At 39.8% G+C, this 18,197-nt stretch overlaps 1 protein-coding gene across 1 annotated transcript in view; it reads right to left on the bottom strand.

Annotated features, from left to right (window-relative positions):
- Positions 1-1,228: 1,228 nt before the first annotated feature.
- Positions 1,229-18,197, bottom strand: part of LOC126491445 (glutathione S-transferase A4) — a 22,575-nt gene continuing 5,606 nt past the window's right edge. The window contains exons 2-7 of the mRNA XM_050127127.1: positions 17,610-17,714; positions 16,241-16,292; positions 14,151-14,283; positions 8,810-8,951; positions 5,050-5,181; positions 1,229-1,513 (exon numbers count right to left, since the gene is read on the bottom strand). Coding sequence (XP_049983084.1) covers positions 1,391-1,513; positions 5,050-5,181; positions 8,810-8,951; positions 14,151-14,283; positions 16,241-16,292; positions 17,610-17,696 — 669 coding nt within the window. The 5' untranslated portion in view covers positions 17,697-17,714 and the 3' untranslated portion in view covers positions 1,229-1,390. The remainder of the gene's footprint in view (positions 1,514-5,049; positions 5,182-8,809; positions 8,952-14,150; positions 14,284-16,240; positions 16,293-17,609; positions 17,715-18,197) is intronic.

Here is an 18,197-nt window from a genome sequence, read left to right as displayed (position 1 = left end):
TCCTCAGAAATCCATAACAACTTCTGTGGGTTTGGATGAGGCTCCACCCAACACATTGGCAGTGAAGCCCAGAATAACCACAGAGGAAGAATGAAGAGGCTCAGGTGGTCCCCGGCTTATGACAGTCAGAAGTATAGTATTTAACAAGATGAGGAATAGTATTGAACAATATGAAAGTCAGAGGGCCTGGCTGTCATATTGATCTGCTCATCAGCGGAAGAAAGGCTGAGGAATGAGTGGAGCAGGGTATGATATTCATGCAGTTGTGCTCGGTGGTGGCCCCAAGGAAATGGAAGGAAATCCAAATCATTAAGTTACAAGGCATGATAGGCATCAGAAAATGACAGGAGAGGGGCTGGTAGGGTCACTCAGCAGGTGGAAGTCCTTGGACAAGCCTGACCGCCAGAGTTCAATTCCTGTCCCTCAGGGTGACTCCCAAAGGTTGTCTTCGACCTCCACATGTACTCTGTGTCATATGCATGTACACACTCACACACACACACACACACACATAAATGTAATTTTAAAGAATTGACTGGCTGTCTTAGAAGTTTGGAGTTGGTAGTCACATTTCCCCAAACCACTGGCAGAAAATCTCTCCAGACCAAAGTCACAGCTGCTCTGGGGACATCACCAACTCCTCTAGTCCCATTCAATGTGCCCTGCATGGGGTCCAGCTTCAGTGTATGACTTGGGAACAGAATAGTTCCCAATAGCTAAAGAAGGTACATCAAAACCGAGGAAGCTTTTGTTCAGTTTGAATAAGGAAGTATTGCATTGGCTTTGGGTTGATCCCACTGGTCTCTGGAATTGTTTCGACAAAGCAAAACCTGAGTTTCAGTGGCTCTGGTTGAGGGCTGCCTGATGTCCAAGGTTCTTTTCCTTAAAAGGGTTTCAAAACTATCCCAGATATCCTTTTTGCTCCGACTAATGCACAGGGCTAACTAGACAGCACTGCTATTCCAGTATTGATTGTCCTATTTCCAGCCCCTAGTTCCCAGAAACCAGTGTAGGTATTGCAGTGATCCTCTGCTCCCACGTCTGCAGTCTCCCTTCCCCGGGCACCATCCTGCTCTTCTTACAGACACCAATCATGCCCCACATATTCCAGTGTCCTGAGTATGTCTGTCTGCCGGTCACCTCTTCATAAGGACCTCTGGTTTCATGACGTCCAAAGACTGACATCCACAAACAACAAGCTTAAAACAAACACCAAACCAAACAGAACAATTTTTCACCATATTTAATTGACATGTGTTGCTGATAGCAGAGGGGTTTTCCTTCTCGAAGCCTCCTGGGATCTATACCTTGCTTTGGAATGCTTTGTAGCTGGTCTACGGTGACGCTGCAATTGGATACTCGCTGTTGGCCACCTTAAGGCCTGCTGCCACTAGAACTTCAGAACGTTCCTGACCACCTCAACATAGTGGCCATCTGGAGGTGGCTTCCTCTGACTCCCGGGTTGCAGAAACTTCTGAATTGTAGGAATGTTGCTGATTCTTGTCTTAAATGCCTAAAACAGGAAGCAGTGGAGTCAGGAGCTCAATAGCTGTCACAACTGTTAAGAAATCAGTTTTCCCATAAAAGAGGAGCTCAGGCCTTTATATATATATATATGTATTCTCTCTTTTTTTATTGCTGTTTTGTTTTTGTTTTTTTGAGACAGGGTTTCTCTGTAGTTTTGGAGCCTGTCCTGGAACTAGCTCTTGTAGACTAGGCTGGCCTCGAACTCAGAGATCTGGCTGCCTCTGCCTCCTGAGAGCTGGAATTAAAGGCATGCACCACCACCGCCTGGCTATGGAATCCAATATATTCTTCTGGTCTCTTTTGGGCACTGTGTGCACATGGCACATAGATTTACATACAGATAAACACCCACACACATATTTTTTTAAAAAAAATACAAGGTATTTTAAAAAATGAAAAGGCAGGTGATCCAGGTGTGATAGCACACGCCCTTAATCCAAGCACTTAGGAAGTCTGTGAGTTCAAGGCCAGCCTGGCCTTTATAATGAGCTCCAGGCCAACCAGGGCTATACAGTGAGAACCTATCATAAATAAGTAAATTAATTAATTAATTAATAAAGGGGTGGGAGATTGTCCCTGTCAACAGTCAGTCCTGAATGGAGGAGGACTGAGAGCTATTTGGGGAGGGGACCCCATTGTCTTCAGCTACGTAGTCACTGCTGAGCTCACCACGCCCATACGGACTGTTCCACATCCATATTCATGGGATGACCCAGTTAAACTCAGTGGTCACAAAGCAAAACAAAGGGATTTGTGGGGAAGGTTGATGAGGGCAGAGGAGAGATGAGAGTAGTCAGAAAGTAGTATGCACATGAAAGGAATTATCAAAAATAAATTTCATAAAAGAGCCTTTAAAGCAACAAAATATACGAGAAAGGGAAATGGCTACGCATATAAAAATGCATACATGAAAACATTTCGTGATCACTGTGAAGCTATATAGAAACAGGCCACAGAAGAGTATTTAGTGCAATCCCATCTTTTGGAACATACAAAATGATACATTTCGTGCCAGTAGCGTGTGTGCAGGGGGATTCATGTGTCTGCATGTAAGTGCATGCGTGTGTGCATACAATTCTTAAAGGAAATTTAAGCCAGGAACTCTAAACATAACATATGAAAGGAAAAAGGAGTTCTCTATATTGGTAGGTGGAGAAAAATATCTAGAAAGCATTTTTCTTTTCTTTTCTTTTTTTTTTTTTTGTAAAAACAAAGGGAGCGGAGAGTTGACTCAGTGGTTAAGAGCACTGATTGCTTCTTCCACAGGACCTGGGTTTGATTTTCAGCACCCACGTGGGAGCTCACAGCCATCTGTAATTCCAGTTGTAGGTGACCTACCACCCTCTTCTGGCCTCTGAGGACATCTGCACACATGTGTACACAGACATACATGCATATGAAATTAAATTTAAAATGAAGCAACAGTTTTGTGTAAGAAAATTACCTAGGACAAGAATACTTTTGTATATTTGCTTATGTCATTTTTCTTTCTTTTTTTTTTCTTTTTTCTTTTTTTTTTTTTTTTTTTTTTTGGTTTTTCGAGACAGAGTTTCTCTGTGGCTTTGGNTTATGTCTTATACATAGGAACACTGAGAGAACACACAAGAAAGAGTAAAAGGACAATGGGGACAGGAAGATGGGGTCATTACAGAGAGGGGAATTTCTCAACTTGTACCTTTCTTATATGCCTTTGCTGAATTTTTTTTTAATATTTATTTATTATGTATACAATATTCTGTATGTCTGCAGGCCAGAAGAGGGCACCAGACCTCATTACAGATGGTTGTGAGCCACCATGTGGTTGCCGGGAATTGAACTCAGGACCTTTGGAAGAACAGGCAATGCTCTTAACCACTGAGCCATCTCTCCAGCCCCCTGCTGAATTTTTTTATATTGTTCTATTGCTCAATGAAAATAAACATTATGCCACAGAAGAATATTTGTTGACATATAGATATATTCATGATTATTGAAAAGAACATTAAAAACAGACCACAAACCCAATGTTTACTATAATCCTATTTTAGGAAAAATACAAAGTGATAGGTAAAGAAGTTTCCTGCCTGTAGAATTATATATTTTTTTTCCTGTTTATCTTTTGGTTTAGATACTGTAGGAGCATAAACACACCTTTTCTTTTGTAATAAGAAGGAAGAAATGCTGGGGTTTTCTTTGTTTGTTTTTATATTTGGTTTTTCAAGACAGGGTTTCTCTGTAGTTTTGGAGCCTGTCCTGGAACTCACTCTGTAGACCAGGCTGGCCTCAAACTCACAGAGATCCACCTGCCTCTGCCTTCCAGTGCACCACCACTGCCCAGTGCTGTTCTTTTTTTTTTAAATACACATTTTTATTTATAGTTCACAGTACCTAATTCTTTACATTTAAATGACAACTAATTCATTTTTAAATATTTTATTAAAAATAGTTATTTTCATACAATATATTCAGATTATGGTTTTCCCTTCCTACCTCCTTCCTCCCAGATTCTGCTCATCCATCCTACTCCAAGCCTTCTCTCTCTTTTTTTTAGATTTATTTACTATGTATGTAGTGTTCTGCCTGCATGTATGCCTACACGCCAGAAGAGGGCACCAGATCTAATTACAGATGGTTGTGAGCTACCATGAGTTAAAAAAAAAATGGAAATTGAATAAAGACCTCTGGACCTCTGAGCTATTTCTCCACCCTCCCCCACTCCAAGAAAATGAAAGGCAAATAAAAGACAAACAGCAATAAAAAGGAAAAAAAAAACTAAGAAAGAGCAGGAGAAATGCATCACACATACACACATACAAAACCCATTAAAAAAAATCTCAAAATTAGAAACCATAATATACAAGCAAAAGACTAGTAAGGTTAAAAAGAAAAACCTCCAAAAATGCCATTGAGGTCATTTGGTGTTGGCCGTCTACTGCTGGGCATGGAGTCTGCCCTTAAATGTGGTCTGTATACCTGGTAAGACACCCTTAGAGAAACTAATTAAAAACATTGTTCTTAATAGACACAACCTAATGGTTCTCTCTGAGAAAAATGTGAGGAGCTAGAGCAGGGGCCAAATAAGTGTGGCAACGGTGGGATTCTTTGTGGAAACTGAGGCAATGTGACCGAGAGATGACCCAGCATCAGGACCACTAAAAGTGGACACCATCATCTGATAGGAGCCAAGCTGAAAGGACAAAGACTCTCGTCGCGAGTAAAAAATGCTAAGAGTGCTGAAAAGGAAGAAGAAAAGACAGTCCTGAATGTTCATTATTTGTTTTGCAACTACCAGGGACTGAATCCAGGACCTCATACATGTGTATCATGTGCTCTGCCTCTGAGCTGTGTGCCCCAGCAGTTTAAACGTTCATATCAGAACCTCAAACACCCATTTTCCCATCATATAAAGTGCCATTCCCTAACAGATCCTACAGTGTAAGTGCGACAGAATAGCCGGGGTGAATAAAACGATGCCTTTGGGGTGGTTTCTCTTCAAGTTTTAAGTCTGGTTTGGAGGCATATCTGTACCGACGCGCATCCTACCTGCAGCAGAGGGAAGTCAGACAGAATGGAAGCGCTGAGTTCCTCCACCATCAAAATGGCTTCTAACAGCTGTATGTCTGCCCAACTGAACCGGTTGCCAACAAGAAAATCCTCCCCGTGGTCTTTCAAAATCTACAGAAAAGAAATACATACTTTAATGGAAGTAATGATGATTTGCCCGTCTGAACGCTGTACTCTGAGGCTCGCTGAAGAGTCTTTGATGATCTCCAGAGCTAGCAAGAACGGATGAAGTCAACTCTCTTGCACGTACCATGAAATGATGGAATCTTTGGGGGATGAGTCAGTGACTATCAAGGCCTATGTGGTGAAGGGCTGGCACTTTCTGGAAAGCATGGAGGGAGTGAAAAAAAAAACTGTACCTGCCAGTACAGGGACACATGGGAGCTAGGATTATTGGGGACCCAGCTGTTGGGACACAAATCAAAATAAGTCACCAATGGAATCAGAAACCCAAACCAGGGAAAAAAAAAAAAAAGCTAATTTTTCAGTACCCAGTGGAAAGCGGATATAAAAAGATACCAGAGTCAGCTTTGAGTAGCAAATAGGTAAACTATGGTAAACTCCACAAAGAGGGATATATATATATATGAACTTGGGAAGGGTCTGGATAAGTGACTTAGTGATTAACAGCACATGTGCCTCTATATCTCCAGTTCCAGGGAATCTGGTGCCCTCTTCTGGCCTCTATGGGCATCAAATACACGCAAAATACACAGACATGCTGACAGGCAGAATACTCACACATATAAAATTCTTTTAAATCTAAAAAAAAAATTAATGAAAAGAAAAAGGTCTTAAGCAAGTAAGTAACAGGATTGACATTTGTAAATGCCAAGTAATAGCTCCATAGAAATTCTGCTTTGGAAAATCATCTAAATGATTGAACAGGGGTTTAAGAAACTTCAACAAACCACAGTTATCTATAATTGAAAAGAAAACACCTCTATTTATGTTGAAAAACTGGGCAGAAATACATGAAACCAATTCTTACACTTTTGGTGTATGGGGAATAGTTATAGTTTCTGTTTATAGCCTATGTTTCTGATTAAGATGTTCACATAAACTAAAGCACAATAAACGTTGTAGTGGTTTGAATGAGAATGACTCCCCCCATAGATTCATAGATTTGAATACTTGGTCACCAGGAAGTAGCACTCTTTCAAAGGATTAGGAGGGGTAGCCTTGTTGGAAGAAGTATGTCACGGAGCTTGGGCTTTGAGGTCTCAAAAGCTCATCCCAAGCTCCTCCTACTGCCTGTGGATCCAGATGTGGAACTCTCAGCTATCTCTCCAGCACACATCTGCTTGCATGCCACTATGTTCCCCACCATGATGGGGACTAAACCTCTGAAACTGTAAACAGCCCCAGTTAAATGTTTTCTTATATAAGAGTTGCCATGGTCATGGTGTCTCTTCACAGCAATGGAACAGCGACTAAGACAAACATGCTTAAATCTATGATAGAAAATATTATCAAGCTACTTATAAGATAAAACCACAACAATACAAATAGCACTCTAATTGTTCCTATTTGAATATGCTAAGTAATTATTTTTTAAGCATTAAATAAAAGAAAGCATGCATCTTCATTGTTTATATAAACCACACTTAGAGTAACTAAGTATGTCATGTAGGAGAGAGATTCGTGTTCTCTCTGTCTCTGTCTAGCTATGTAGCTCAGGCTGATCTTGAACTCCATATTCTCCTCTGTCTGATCTCCAAAGTTCTGAGAATACAGGAGTGCCCTATTGCACTTGGTTTGGGGGTATCTTTGTGTAGAGAATAGTCTATTTAATGAGTGAAGAGAGCTGGGCATGGCGAAACACACCTGCAGTCACATACGTAGGAGGAGACAGGAGGACTGAGGCTATAGCCAGCTTGGACTACATAGTTAAATATGAGGCTAGGCTAGAGTACATGGAACCTGTCTCAGATAGATAGATAGATAGATAGATAGATAGATAGATAGATAGATAGATGATAGATAGGTGGATAGATAGATGGTAGATAGATAGATAGATAGATAGATAGATAGATAGATAAGGTCAATATTTCACATCTTCTAATAAATCATCGTGTGCTGGCATTGTCTATTGTACAAAGAACAACCATCAGACAACTTATGCTCCTTCATGATTTACACAATACCATATATGAAGTATGCTGGGGGCCAAATAATTGGATCTGAGTCCATTCAAGATTATAATTCCAGATTCCAGGACATTCAGGAATAGAGGAATAGGTTGTGTTGACTAAAAAATCATGAAATTACATAAAAATGCAATAGAAAAGGAGGGGAGACAAGAAAGAGGTAGCTACCAGAGAAAAAGGAAGCCTAAGTCTTCTAATTAGGATTGTAAAGTTAAGTTTGATCCAGATTTGAACAAATGAGTCATTTATAAATGTTTTGAGAAGTATTGGGTAGACTCCCTGGTTTACAATCTACAGCATAAGCAGACTAAACTGTGTGACATTTAGATGAAAGTGCTTCATGGCCTTGTCCCATCTAGAACACTGAAGGACTGACAGACTCTGTGTCTCAGTTTACACAGTATCCTATAAAACCTTTAGTTGTGGGCCCTGCCCTAAAAGGTCTTCCTCACCATTCCACACACTGCCCTAGAGACTTGCAATCTTTCAAGATGTGTTGTGAAAACAGTTTCGTTAGCATGTCCCACTGAATGCTGCACAAAAGTTTCCAATTTAAAAGCTTTTGTCTTCTTTATTCAGGCAGTTAGCTTCCAGTACTGAATTCAAGGTGAATTCAAGGTGGTTGATACCTTGGGCTGGTAGCTTATTGATTCTTTAAAAACAGAACAGAAATTGTTTTATTAGAGGTTCCATAATTTTGGAACCCATATTATTAAAGTTTAACCCTAGGGACTAGAAAGATGACTCAGTGGTTAAGAACATTGTTTGCTCTTCCAAAGACCTGGGTTCAATGCCCAAACCCACAAACAACTGTAATCAATTCCAGGGGATCAGATGCCCTTTTCTGGCCTTCACATGTACCAGGCATTCATGAGGTTCATGGCGTACTTGCAGGCAAAACACCCATTCACATAAAATAAAAAAGTAAATATTTTCTTTTAAGTTTTGACCCTGTCTTAGTTACTTTTTTATTGCTATGAAAAGACACCATGACTAAATCAGCCTCTGATGGAAGAGTTTATTTGGGGCTCACAGTTTCAGAGGATTAGCATCTATGATAATCGTGGCAGATATCATAGCCGCAGGTAAGCTGGCATGGTGCTAGAACAGCAGATGACACCTTACATCTTGAGACACAAGCATGAGGCAGAGAGAACTCACTAAAAATGGTGTGGGCTTTGAAACCTCAAAGCCTGCCCTCACTGACATACCTCCCCCCAGTAAGATCACACTGCCTAATTCTTCCCAGACAGTTCCATAAATAGGGGACCAAGCATTCAAAATTTACGAGCCTATGAAAGCTATCTCATTCAAACCACCAGAGACCCCACAGCAGGAAATCTCTCACACAGCCAGTCCTTTAATATATGTGTTTTATTTTGTGTGACTGTATACGGGGGGGCACGAGGAGGCCAGAGGACAATTTACAGGAGTTGGTTCTCTCCCTTCCACCATCTGAGCTTCCAAGAGTGAATTAAAATTTTTAGTCCTGACAGCAGGTGCCTCTACCCACTGGTACCCATATTTCACTTACCTTTTTGAACACTCATTCTTAAATATTCTGCATATTAGGAAGAATACAAGCTTACCTTTTCAAAGACAGGGAAGTAACGGGTTTTAGCTCTCTTCACTATTAAAGCATAGCTCTCCTCTTTTTCCTTCGGGGGCTTAAATGCAGCCTGGGCGATCATTATCATCAGGTCCAGGGTGCCATCAGTATACATGTCAATCCTGAAAGAACACCACAGACTCCCATTGGAAAGGAGCCTTCGAGAGCAGGCTTCCCAGGGCAACATTGGACAGGATACACAGTGTTAGTGGTGTTTGGTTCTTCCAAAGATCCTCCACTCTCAGGAATGATTTCCAGAACCAAATCTAGCCAGGTGATACAGTAGAATGTTCAATAGCCCCACCCAGTCAGCCATTGGAAAAATACATAAACAATTGCCTGAATCTATAATTTATCACTACATGGATGACATTTTGCTATCTGATTCAAATGTAGATACTTTAAAAAGAATGTCTGAAGAAGTAAAGAAAGAATTGCTTAAATGGGGATTACAAATTGCTCTTGAAAAAATACAAAGAGGAGATTCTATCAGTTACCTAGGTTATAAAATAGGTTTACAGAAAATTAGAACACAAAAAGCACAAATTAGGAGAGGCCCATTGTGGACTCTTAATGACTTTCAAAGATTGCTAGGAGACATTTCCAATCTACGACCCATTGTTGGGATAACACCCAATCTAATAATTCATTTAAACAAAACATTAGATGGTGAGAAAGACTTAAATAGTCCCAGGGAATTAGCAAGTAGAGCTGAGAAAAAAATTGACTTTGATTGAAGAGAAATTACAGAAGGCACATGTAGATTTGGTGAATCTGAATCTCAACTGCATTCTAGTCATATAGCCCACCAGAATTTACCCTATAGAAATTTTAATGCAGAGGGAAAATATTATCTTTTTTTTTTTTTTTTTTGGGTTTTTCGAGACAGGGTTTTTCTGTGGTTTTGGAGCCTGTCCTGGATCTAGCTCCTGTAGACCAGGCTGGTCTCAAACTCACAGAGATCTGCCTGCCTCTGCCTCCCGAGTGCTGGGATTAAAGGCGTGCGCCACCACCGCCCGGTTGGAAAATATTATCTTATAATGAATCTTTTTACCACATAAACCAAGTAAAAAATTTAAAATTTATGTGGAAAAGGTCTTTGAATTAATTATAAAAGGAAAATTGAGACTTCATCAACCAGCTGAACTAGATCCAGCAGAGATTATAGTACCTTTTACTAATGAAATTAAAAAATTATGGGAAGATGACAAACCCTGGCAAAGAGCTTATGCTAATTTTTTTAGAAGTGATTAATAGCAATTATCCCATGGTACTAAGGGATTTTAAAGAAACTAAATATAGTTCCTGATTCACAATATACAGAAAGAGTTATTTTGCATATTAAAACCACTTAATTTATATCAAATGATACAGAATTGACTTCATTATTCATTCAGGTTCAAGATATAATCAGGAATAAGCTTTGTCCCATATACATAACACAAATCTGATCCCATATGGGTCAGCCAGGTCCTCTAGCTCAAGGTCATGCAAAAATTGATTGATTATTGATTGGAACTGTGCTGAAGACCTCAGAATTTCATAAAAAAAATCATGTCAATAGCAAAGGTTTAAAGAAAGAGTTGTCTATTACATGGCAACAAACTAAGATTATAATAAAATGTCCTACTTGCTCTTTCTATAACAAAATACTGATAACTGCAGTGAATAACTCAAAGGGTACTCAAAGGAATGAAATCTCGCAGTTTCACTTTGCAAAATTTGGAAAATTAAAATACGTACATCACACCATTGACACCTATTCAGGTTTTCAATGGGCAGCTATCTTGAGCTCAGAAAAGGCTGATTCAGTAATCACACATTTATTAGAAGTTAGGGCCATCATGGGTATACCTGCACAAATAAAGACAGATAATAGTTCTGCACATGTCTCTAAGAAAATGAAACAGTTTTTTGCTTATTATAATATGAAGCATATTATAGCTATACCAAACAATCCTAGGGGTCAGGCAGTCATAGAAAGATCAAATTGAACTATAAAGGATACATTAAACAAACAGAAAATATCCCCAGAAATAGATTGCATAATGCCTTATTAACCTTGAATTTTCTTAATGCTAATGAGAAGGGAACAATCAGCAGAGAGACATTGGATAATAGAAAGAACTTCTGTATTAAATCATCCAGTGTATTTCAAGGATGTGTTGGCCTCATAATGAAAACCAGGAGATGTGCTATGTTGGGGAAGGGGTTCTGCTCTTGTTTCCACAGGAGAAGAGAGGCTATGGATACCATCAAAATTAATAAAAATTTAGTTTGAAAAAGAGAGACCTCTTGAGAAAAAGAAATGACAGCTCATCCACAGAGGTGACAATCTTACAGATGGTAAAGAACCTCATAAGGGTTGGTTCTGATCTTGTCTTTGCAGGAAAATACTCATCTTCAAAAAGTTGAGAGAACTTGGACATCTAGATACCTAAAGAAGAAAAGATAGCTATCCAGAAAGAATCACCAACCAAAGAGGAATCTGACTTATGGTACCATATCCTCTACAAGGCAAAATTTATATATATATATATATATTTCTTAGTACAATAAAAACATAAATCACTTAAAAATCAAAGGTGACTTTGGAATTGGACAGTGTCTATTCTTCTCTAAATCCAAGCATGTTGTTAAAAAAATCAGAGTTTCTGTCTCATCTCAAGAACTATCTGGTATGGGACAGAAAAAAAAAAATTTAGGAAAAAATTTACTTCTCCCCATACTATTTTGTCTCTATTGTACTTTTCATTAAATATATGTCTAGGGCTAGAGAGATGGCTCAGAGGTTAAGAGCACTGACTGCTCTTTCAGAGGTCCTGAGTTCAATTCTCAGCAACTACATGGTGGCTCACAGCCATCTGTAATGAGATCTGGTGCCCTCTTCTGGCCAACAAGCATACAGACAGAACACTGTATACATAATAAACAAATAAAAATCTATAAATAAATTAAATAATAAATAAATAAATAAATGTCTATGTGAATAATGTTTAAGTTTTCCACAATGAACAATAAATTCTCCTGAAGTAATCTTTGAAGTTTCCAGGAAGAAGATGGGGCCCCACAACAATGATTCCACCTGGTTGATATGACGTCATGATGCTGATAGTGGTACTTTAAGATCAGTTTTGGGTACCAGCTGCTCAAGATGATTCTAACTTGGCTAGCTGAAATGGTGCACCTTCTTACAACATTCTGGCCAGAACTTCAAATAAGAACTTAACCGTCATTTTAGTTTTTACAGGATCCCATAGAAATAACCTCACCCTCATGACAGCTGAAAGTAATTCTAAAAGATGATATCCCTCTCCCAACAAAGTATGTCAGGGTTAGGTACAACTATTAGGGGTTAATTAGAAGTGGTATAGGGTTGGGGTTGAGGTAGAAATTATGTAAGGGGTCTCTTTAAAAAAAAAAAAAGGAATTGATGGGATAATAGGTAGATTAGTGTGAGCTTATTCATAATAATAATACGTGAATATTTGTCAGCTACTATTTATAGACAATCTACATTGCTATAAATTCTTATATATTGCTACAAATTCAAATTATATGTTATATTGAATATGCTTCTATTTTTTTATAATATTTGTAAATCTATGCAAAGTTATTTTGTCATATTGTATGCATGCATGTTTCTACCTTGGCTTAAGATATTTTACATATTGATACAATTTTAGGATATACATATATCATATTGTACTATACATTTCTACCTCTGATCAAGATAGTTATACACTATTTATATTTTGAGGTCCTTGTCTTTATTTGCTGCACAGTTGTTTAAAGATTATCTAATATTCTAGTATAAAGCCTTAGTCTTTAAGCTATATAGGTATTAAGATTATAGGTCAATAGTCATCCATGTTTGTTATATACTTATAGTTAGACTAATTGGATTCTTTAGATACATAGAGATTCTATTCTGCATCGATATTTAATTTTTAACCACTTCAAAGAACTGTAGAATATGGCATTTAAATAGCTTAGGGTTCTGTCGATGCGAGACACCATTGCTCCTGGCAGATCCGATGTATTCCCAAGAGAATGATGGGCACCAAAGACACTCCACTTGGAGCTTGTTTTCTTCTTGGCAAAACCAGCCGTTGGGCAAGGAACTGCTGACGCCTCGACCACTGACAAAATGCACAGTATCCAAACCAGACAAGCAGGATACAAGAAAAAAGACTGCCAAACATTGCCAAGACAGAGTAAGATGGTTTTAAATTTTTCCTGCCTCTGAAAATTGTCTGTCAGTTACTCTAGGCCTTAGCCAAAGTTGGTAGCTCCAATGTTGCAAATGAGACTTTGGGTGATTGCCCAGGTAGCCAGTTGTCTCTGTCATTTATTGCATCTTTTGGAAGTTGCTTGATTGCACTTCTTGTTAACTCAAGTAATATATTATTTCCCTTCTCAGGTCTTTGATGGGGTTGAAGACTAAGTAGTCATAGTTGCTTTCCTCTCACGACTTAGCCAAGCTATTTCTAAGACAAGACTTAGACTCCTTAGGATAAGTATTAAAGCATTTAGCATATGTTTCTTGATTGATATTGTTTATGCTGGTTGTAATTCTAATTTTTATATTTGATATTTGTTTTTATTGTGTACAGTTTTGTATTAGGCTTAGAACTCTTTTATTTTAGATAAAAGGGGGAGGTGCTGTGGGAATTCCCTCATCCAATAACCTTTAAGATACTGGCCCATTTTGGGCATGGTCAAATGTACTACATATACAGATGTAAAGATCCAGCTCCTTGACTTGCTGGATTTGGTTCCTGTTCTCCGCAAATGCAGAGGACTGCTGATCTGTGAGTCTAGCCCTAAATAGACCTTTATTACACTCCATTCTGAGCTTATGTGGAACTATTTTATTGTTAATCGACAATACATAGCAAAATAGATCATCAATAATATGTTCAAGGTATGTTTGCTGAATCAGTCATTCTCACCTTCATGTAAAATACTTCACTAGGGCAATTTCTGAGATCATAGTTTTCTAGGCATGAGTATGAGAATACTATAAGCTGACTAGTATGGGTTATATCCAAAGAGAGGGTAGATATGTGCTCAGAATTCTGCACAAGTCCCGCCTCCTCTAGCAACAGCACCTCCTTTTTGTTCCCTTACTCTCCCCCTTCAGTTCCGGTTGAAAGATGCAATCAAATCAGGTTTCCGTTGGTATAAGACCACAGATGCTTGGTTTAAAAATCTAGTAGAGGGAAAGGGGAGGCGGCGGTGGGGAAGAGACAAAAATCTTTAATAAATAAATTAATTAATTAAAAAAAAATCTAGTAGAGGGATGAGCACTAAGGTACCTGAGTCTCTCCTTCAGGTCCTTCCCGTACAAGTTGTACTTGGCAGCGAGGTAGCTGAGGATGGCTCTAGACTGTGTCAGCGGCATTCCATCAATTTCAACCAAAGGGACTTGATCAAAAAGCAGGCGGCCATCTGCGACGTGAAAGAGAGGGTAAGCTATTCATCTTCAACGATTTCAACGGTTGCAGTTCATCTGCAGGATGGCCCAACTGACTCCCCAGACTGGTTTCTGCTTAAAATGATAATGACGGGCCCCAGTAGGTAAGAAACGACAATCATTTATTTCGTGTCAAATTTGAGCTTTGTTTGATTAATTCATACTCTTTTTGTGTGTATTGAACAACAGCAATTTAAAAAAGCTTTTTCTGGGGCTGGAGAGATGGCTCAGCAGTTAAGAGCACTGACTGCTCTTCCCGAGGACCCAGGTTCAATTCCCAGTACCCACATGGCAGCTCATAACTGTCTGATAATCCAGTTCCAGGGGATCTGACACCTTCACACCAATGCACATAAAATAAAGTTAAATAAAAAAATTTTTTTAAAAAGATTTTTTTCTGTATTGATTCTAATATATACATATTTATAAACTGTTTTATACAAATACATATATTTTATACAACATATCTGTACATATGTTTATACAAATACATATACAAATACAGAGTAAATTTTACGTATATATAAAAAGATCTCAAACCTTAAGCTGTGTAACAGTGTTTGGGCATGAAGGTTGCCAAGAATGCCTCATCCTCAGCTATTCTGAGCTGGGACGGAGGTCTGAGAATATGAGCAAAGCACATCGCTTGCTTCCGTAGGGCATGACAGCAGGAAGGACACAGCCACAAGAGCACATGGCAGGCAGTCATGCATTCTAGCCATGCACGCTAGAACGAGCTACTTACCTGAGCTTCGGCATCCTGTCTCTAACAATAATATCTATTTAGCAGGACTTTGAAAGGGGATAATAACTAGAAAACAGTGCCAGGAATCCAAGTAAATCAAAACCAAGTTTTCACTGGTGACTGCTTACATAACTGTAGTTTATTATTGCTCACCAGCAGGAAAACCTTTTGAGACTTGTATGTTAGGTAATTTTGTCCTTGTGTGGATTCTGTAGTGTGTACACACACAGACTAAGATGCCTACAGAGTCACTAAGCAAAACAACCTCTTCAGCATCATGAAGGAGGGGCCAGAATGGAAGCAAGAATGAGAGGATGGGGAGGGATGCTGTGAGATGGTGCCTCTGGGTCAATTGCATCCCAGGAATCACAGCAGCTAGGGTTTCTGAGACTAGCTCAAGACTGGGCCCATCAACATTCCATCATGGACAGAGGAGGGGCATTAGGGCTCCATTGTTCCCTGAGGAACCATTGATAGTTAATGGATCCTGGAGGAGGGGGAGTCATTGTCTTTGGTGGTATGGCCACTTGTAGAACGCCCATGCTCTAGTAAACAACCTCTGAACCATGCTCATGCAAACAATTCTAATTAAATTCAGTGAGTCCAAAAAAAAAAAAAAAAATAGGAAGGGGACTGGCAGAAAGAAGAAGGCATTCAGTGTGGGGATGGGAGGGATAGGAGAGGGCAATGGGGTGTTATCAAAATCACATACATGAATGGAATTGTCAGAGAATAAAATTTAAAAGTAAAAAAAGAATGGGCATGGTTCAGTCTCAAGTACATCCTGTGTGTCATAATTCGATAAATCTATTAAAAACCCAAAGAAAAAATAGGTGTGAACCACAAAGCGTAGGGGCTAGCCTCCTTACCCTGCCCCCAGCCACCGAGACAAGGTTAAGCCTCACTAAAGGGAGTCAGGTGCTGAACCGCTAAGGAACTTATACTATTAATTAATTGAGGCCGGTGCTGTCAGATACTTGGTACGTATGACGGCTACAGAGATCCGATAGTATTAGCTTTGCATCAGGAAAACGGGGGTTAATCAGGCAGCGTTTGTAGGAATGTTGGTGCCAGTTCCTTCCAGTAGCTGCCACTCCTGAGACCTGTGTTTTATATGATGACTATATATCCAGAAACAAGTTTTTATTTTTTCCCTATAAGACAGCATTGAATAAATCAAAGCTCACCCTTTTGCAACTTCTCATATTGTTCTCTTGTCTCCAGAAATTCTTCTTCAAACTAGAGTAAGGAGAGAGAGACATGGTTATAACTTTAAGATGGGAAGCAGGGAGACAGAGATTCTGACACCTTTTGGAAATGCCTTAGAGCTTTCAGAATGAAATCTAAAAGGGAACCGCAAAGCTGTCGACTCCCACCTAAAAATAAGATGGGGCGTGTATTTAGAGATTAACTCTCAGGGGTGTCCAGCCTTTTGACACTGTGACATGATGTTGTCATATTGGCTGCATTCATAGCTATCCTGGAATGCATGTGGCTGGGGTGGGGAGCACTTCTGGTTGGATGAGCCTGAAGGGATGAAGGGGACCGGAAGACCTTGGAGGTTTACTTACATCAAGGATCCCCAAGCCCATTTTCCCACTTTTGTTTTGCCTGGACTAGCTCTTCCCTTACTCTAAACACTTGTCTTTGCCCCAAACTTCTCCAGTGATTCCCCCCCCTTTTTTTAAAAAAAGACTTATTTATTTATTATGTATACAATATTCTGCCTCCATGTATGCCCACATGCCAGAGGAGGGCGGCAGATCTCATTACAGATGGCTGTGAGCCACCATGTGGTTGCTGGGAATTGAACTCAGGACCCCTGGAAGAGCAGCCAGTGCTCTTAACCACTGAGTCATCTCTCCCGCCCAATTTTCCATCTCCCCTCACCTTCTTCCTTATTTGGTTTTTATAATTTTTCCTTCCTACCAGATCAATTTCAGTTTATCTTTGGGACTGATATATTCAAAGAAGGAGATCCAAAGATCCCACTCAAGTGAGGCTGTGGTCATTTCCTGATGGGTCTTCTGAAGCTTTGCGATGGTGGCTTTGTCCTTCACAACTTGAGATGGTGTGGGACAGATGAGCAAGCTAGGGAAGAGTCCTCATAGGGGAAAGTGGAAAACAAAGCCAGCAGTGAGCCCTTACTCCAGAGGACATGGTATGCAGACTGAGAGAGACCGTTCTAGGCCAATTCTATAAAGTCAGGGGCAGGGGTTAGAGATAAGGGAAGAGCCAGTTAACAGATCGCACATCTGGGCTGGGGCTCCAGCGAGCAGCCATGAACATTCCAGCAGTGAGGTGCTCAGGTAGGAGTTAAATGGCCTCAGAAAAACCAACCAGTCCAGTAGAGAGAATGGGCTAGATGTACAGTTCTTCCCCTAAGATCTTTTCCTCTCTAGGAGCTTCAGACGACCCCAGGCCTTCATCTTCCCTCCACCCCTGTACCACATGCATGACTCTAATCTCCCCACTTTTCTCTTATCTAAGAAAACAGCTGGAAAGAAAGAGAAGAAAGAGCTGAGCCTTAAGTTCCATCCCCAACCAGAAACCAACCTCCACTCCCGCGGCAGCCAGCAGCCAGCGGATGGACTCCATCCTGCCTCTGCCCTGAAAGTAGTAGAGCTTGGGCTTGGTTTCCATGACTCCTGGTTCAGTTTCCTAGGGGGAAGCAGTAAAAAGTGCATTTGAACAACAAACTAGTATACAGTGTATGCTTTGTCACCGTTTATAGCCAGGATGAAACAGGGTAAGCAAAGCTCTTGTGCAGGGATGCTCACACACACACATGTGCACACACATACACACGCACATGCACACACACACAAGGTAAAGCTATAGAGAAAAAGCACAAAGGCAGGACAAAGGATGGCTCTATGAATATCTGGCTAGGACTGGGGAGGGGCATTTGAGGCTTCTGGGCTGTCAACAAAGTCCCGCTTCTTGAACAGAAACAGCAGTCTTTAAAATTAGCCACTTAAATGTGTATAAATTGTTTGCTTTATGCTTTATAAATGTTGTCGCTCACAACTGAGACACAAGAACAAACTATACTCAACAAGGGTATATTGTTTGAGATCACCTCTGATATTTGGAGAAAGGAACCAGGAATTGATATAATGGTTTCCTGAATATCTCTAATAT

Source organism: Alexandromys fortis, unplaced genomic scaffold (assembly GCF_014885135.2).
Source record: "Alexandromys fortis isolate MF-2015 unplaced genomic scaffold, M_Fortis_MF-2015_v1.1 scaffold_22, whole genome shotgun sequence".
In the NCBI taxonomy this organism is placed as follows: domain Eukaryota; kingdom Metazoa; phylum Chordata; class Mammalia; order Rodentia; family Cricetidae; genus Alexandromys; species Alexandromys fortis.
The sequence above is the reverse complement of the archived record's forward strand: the minus strand, read 5'-3'. Positions and strand labels throughout refer to the sequence as shown.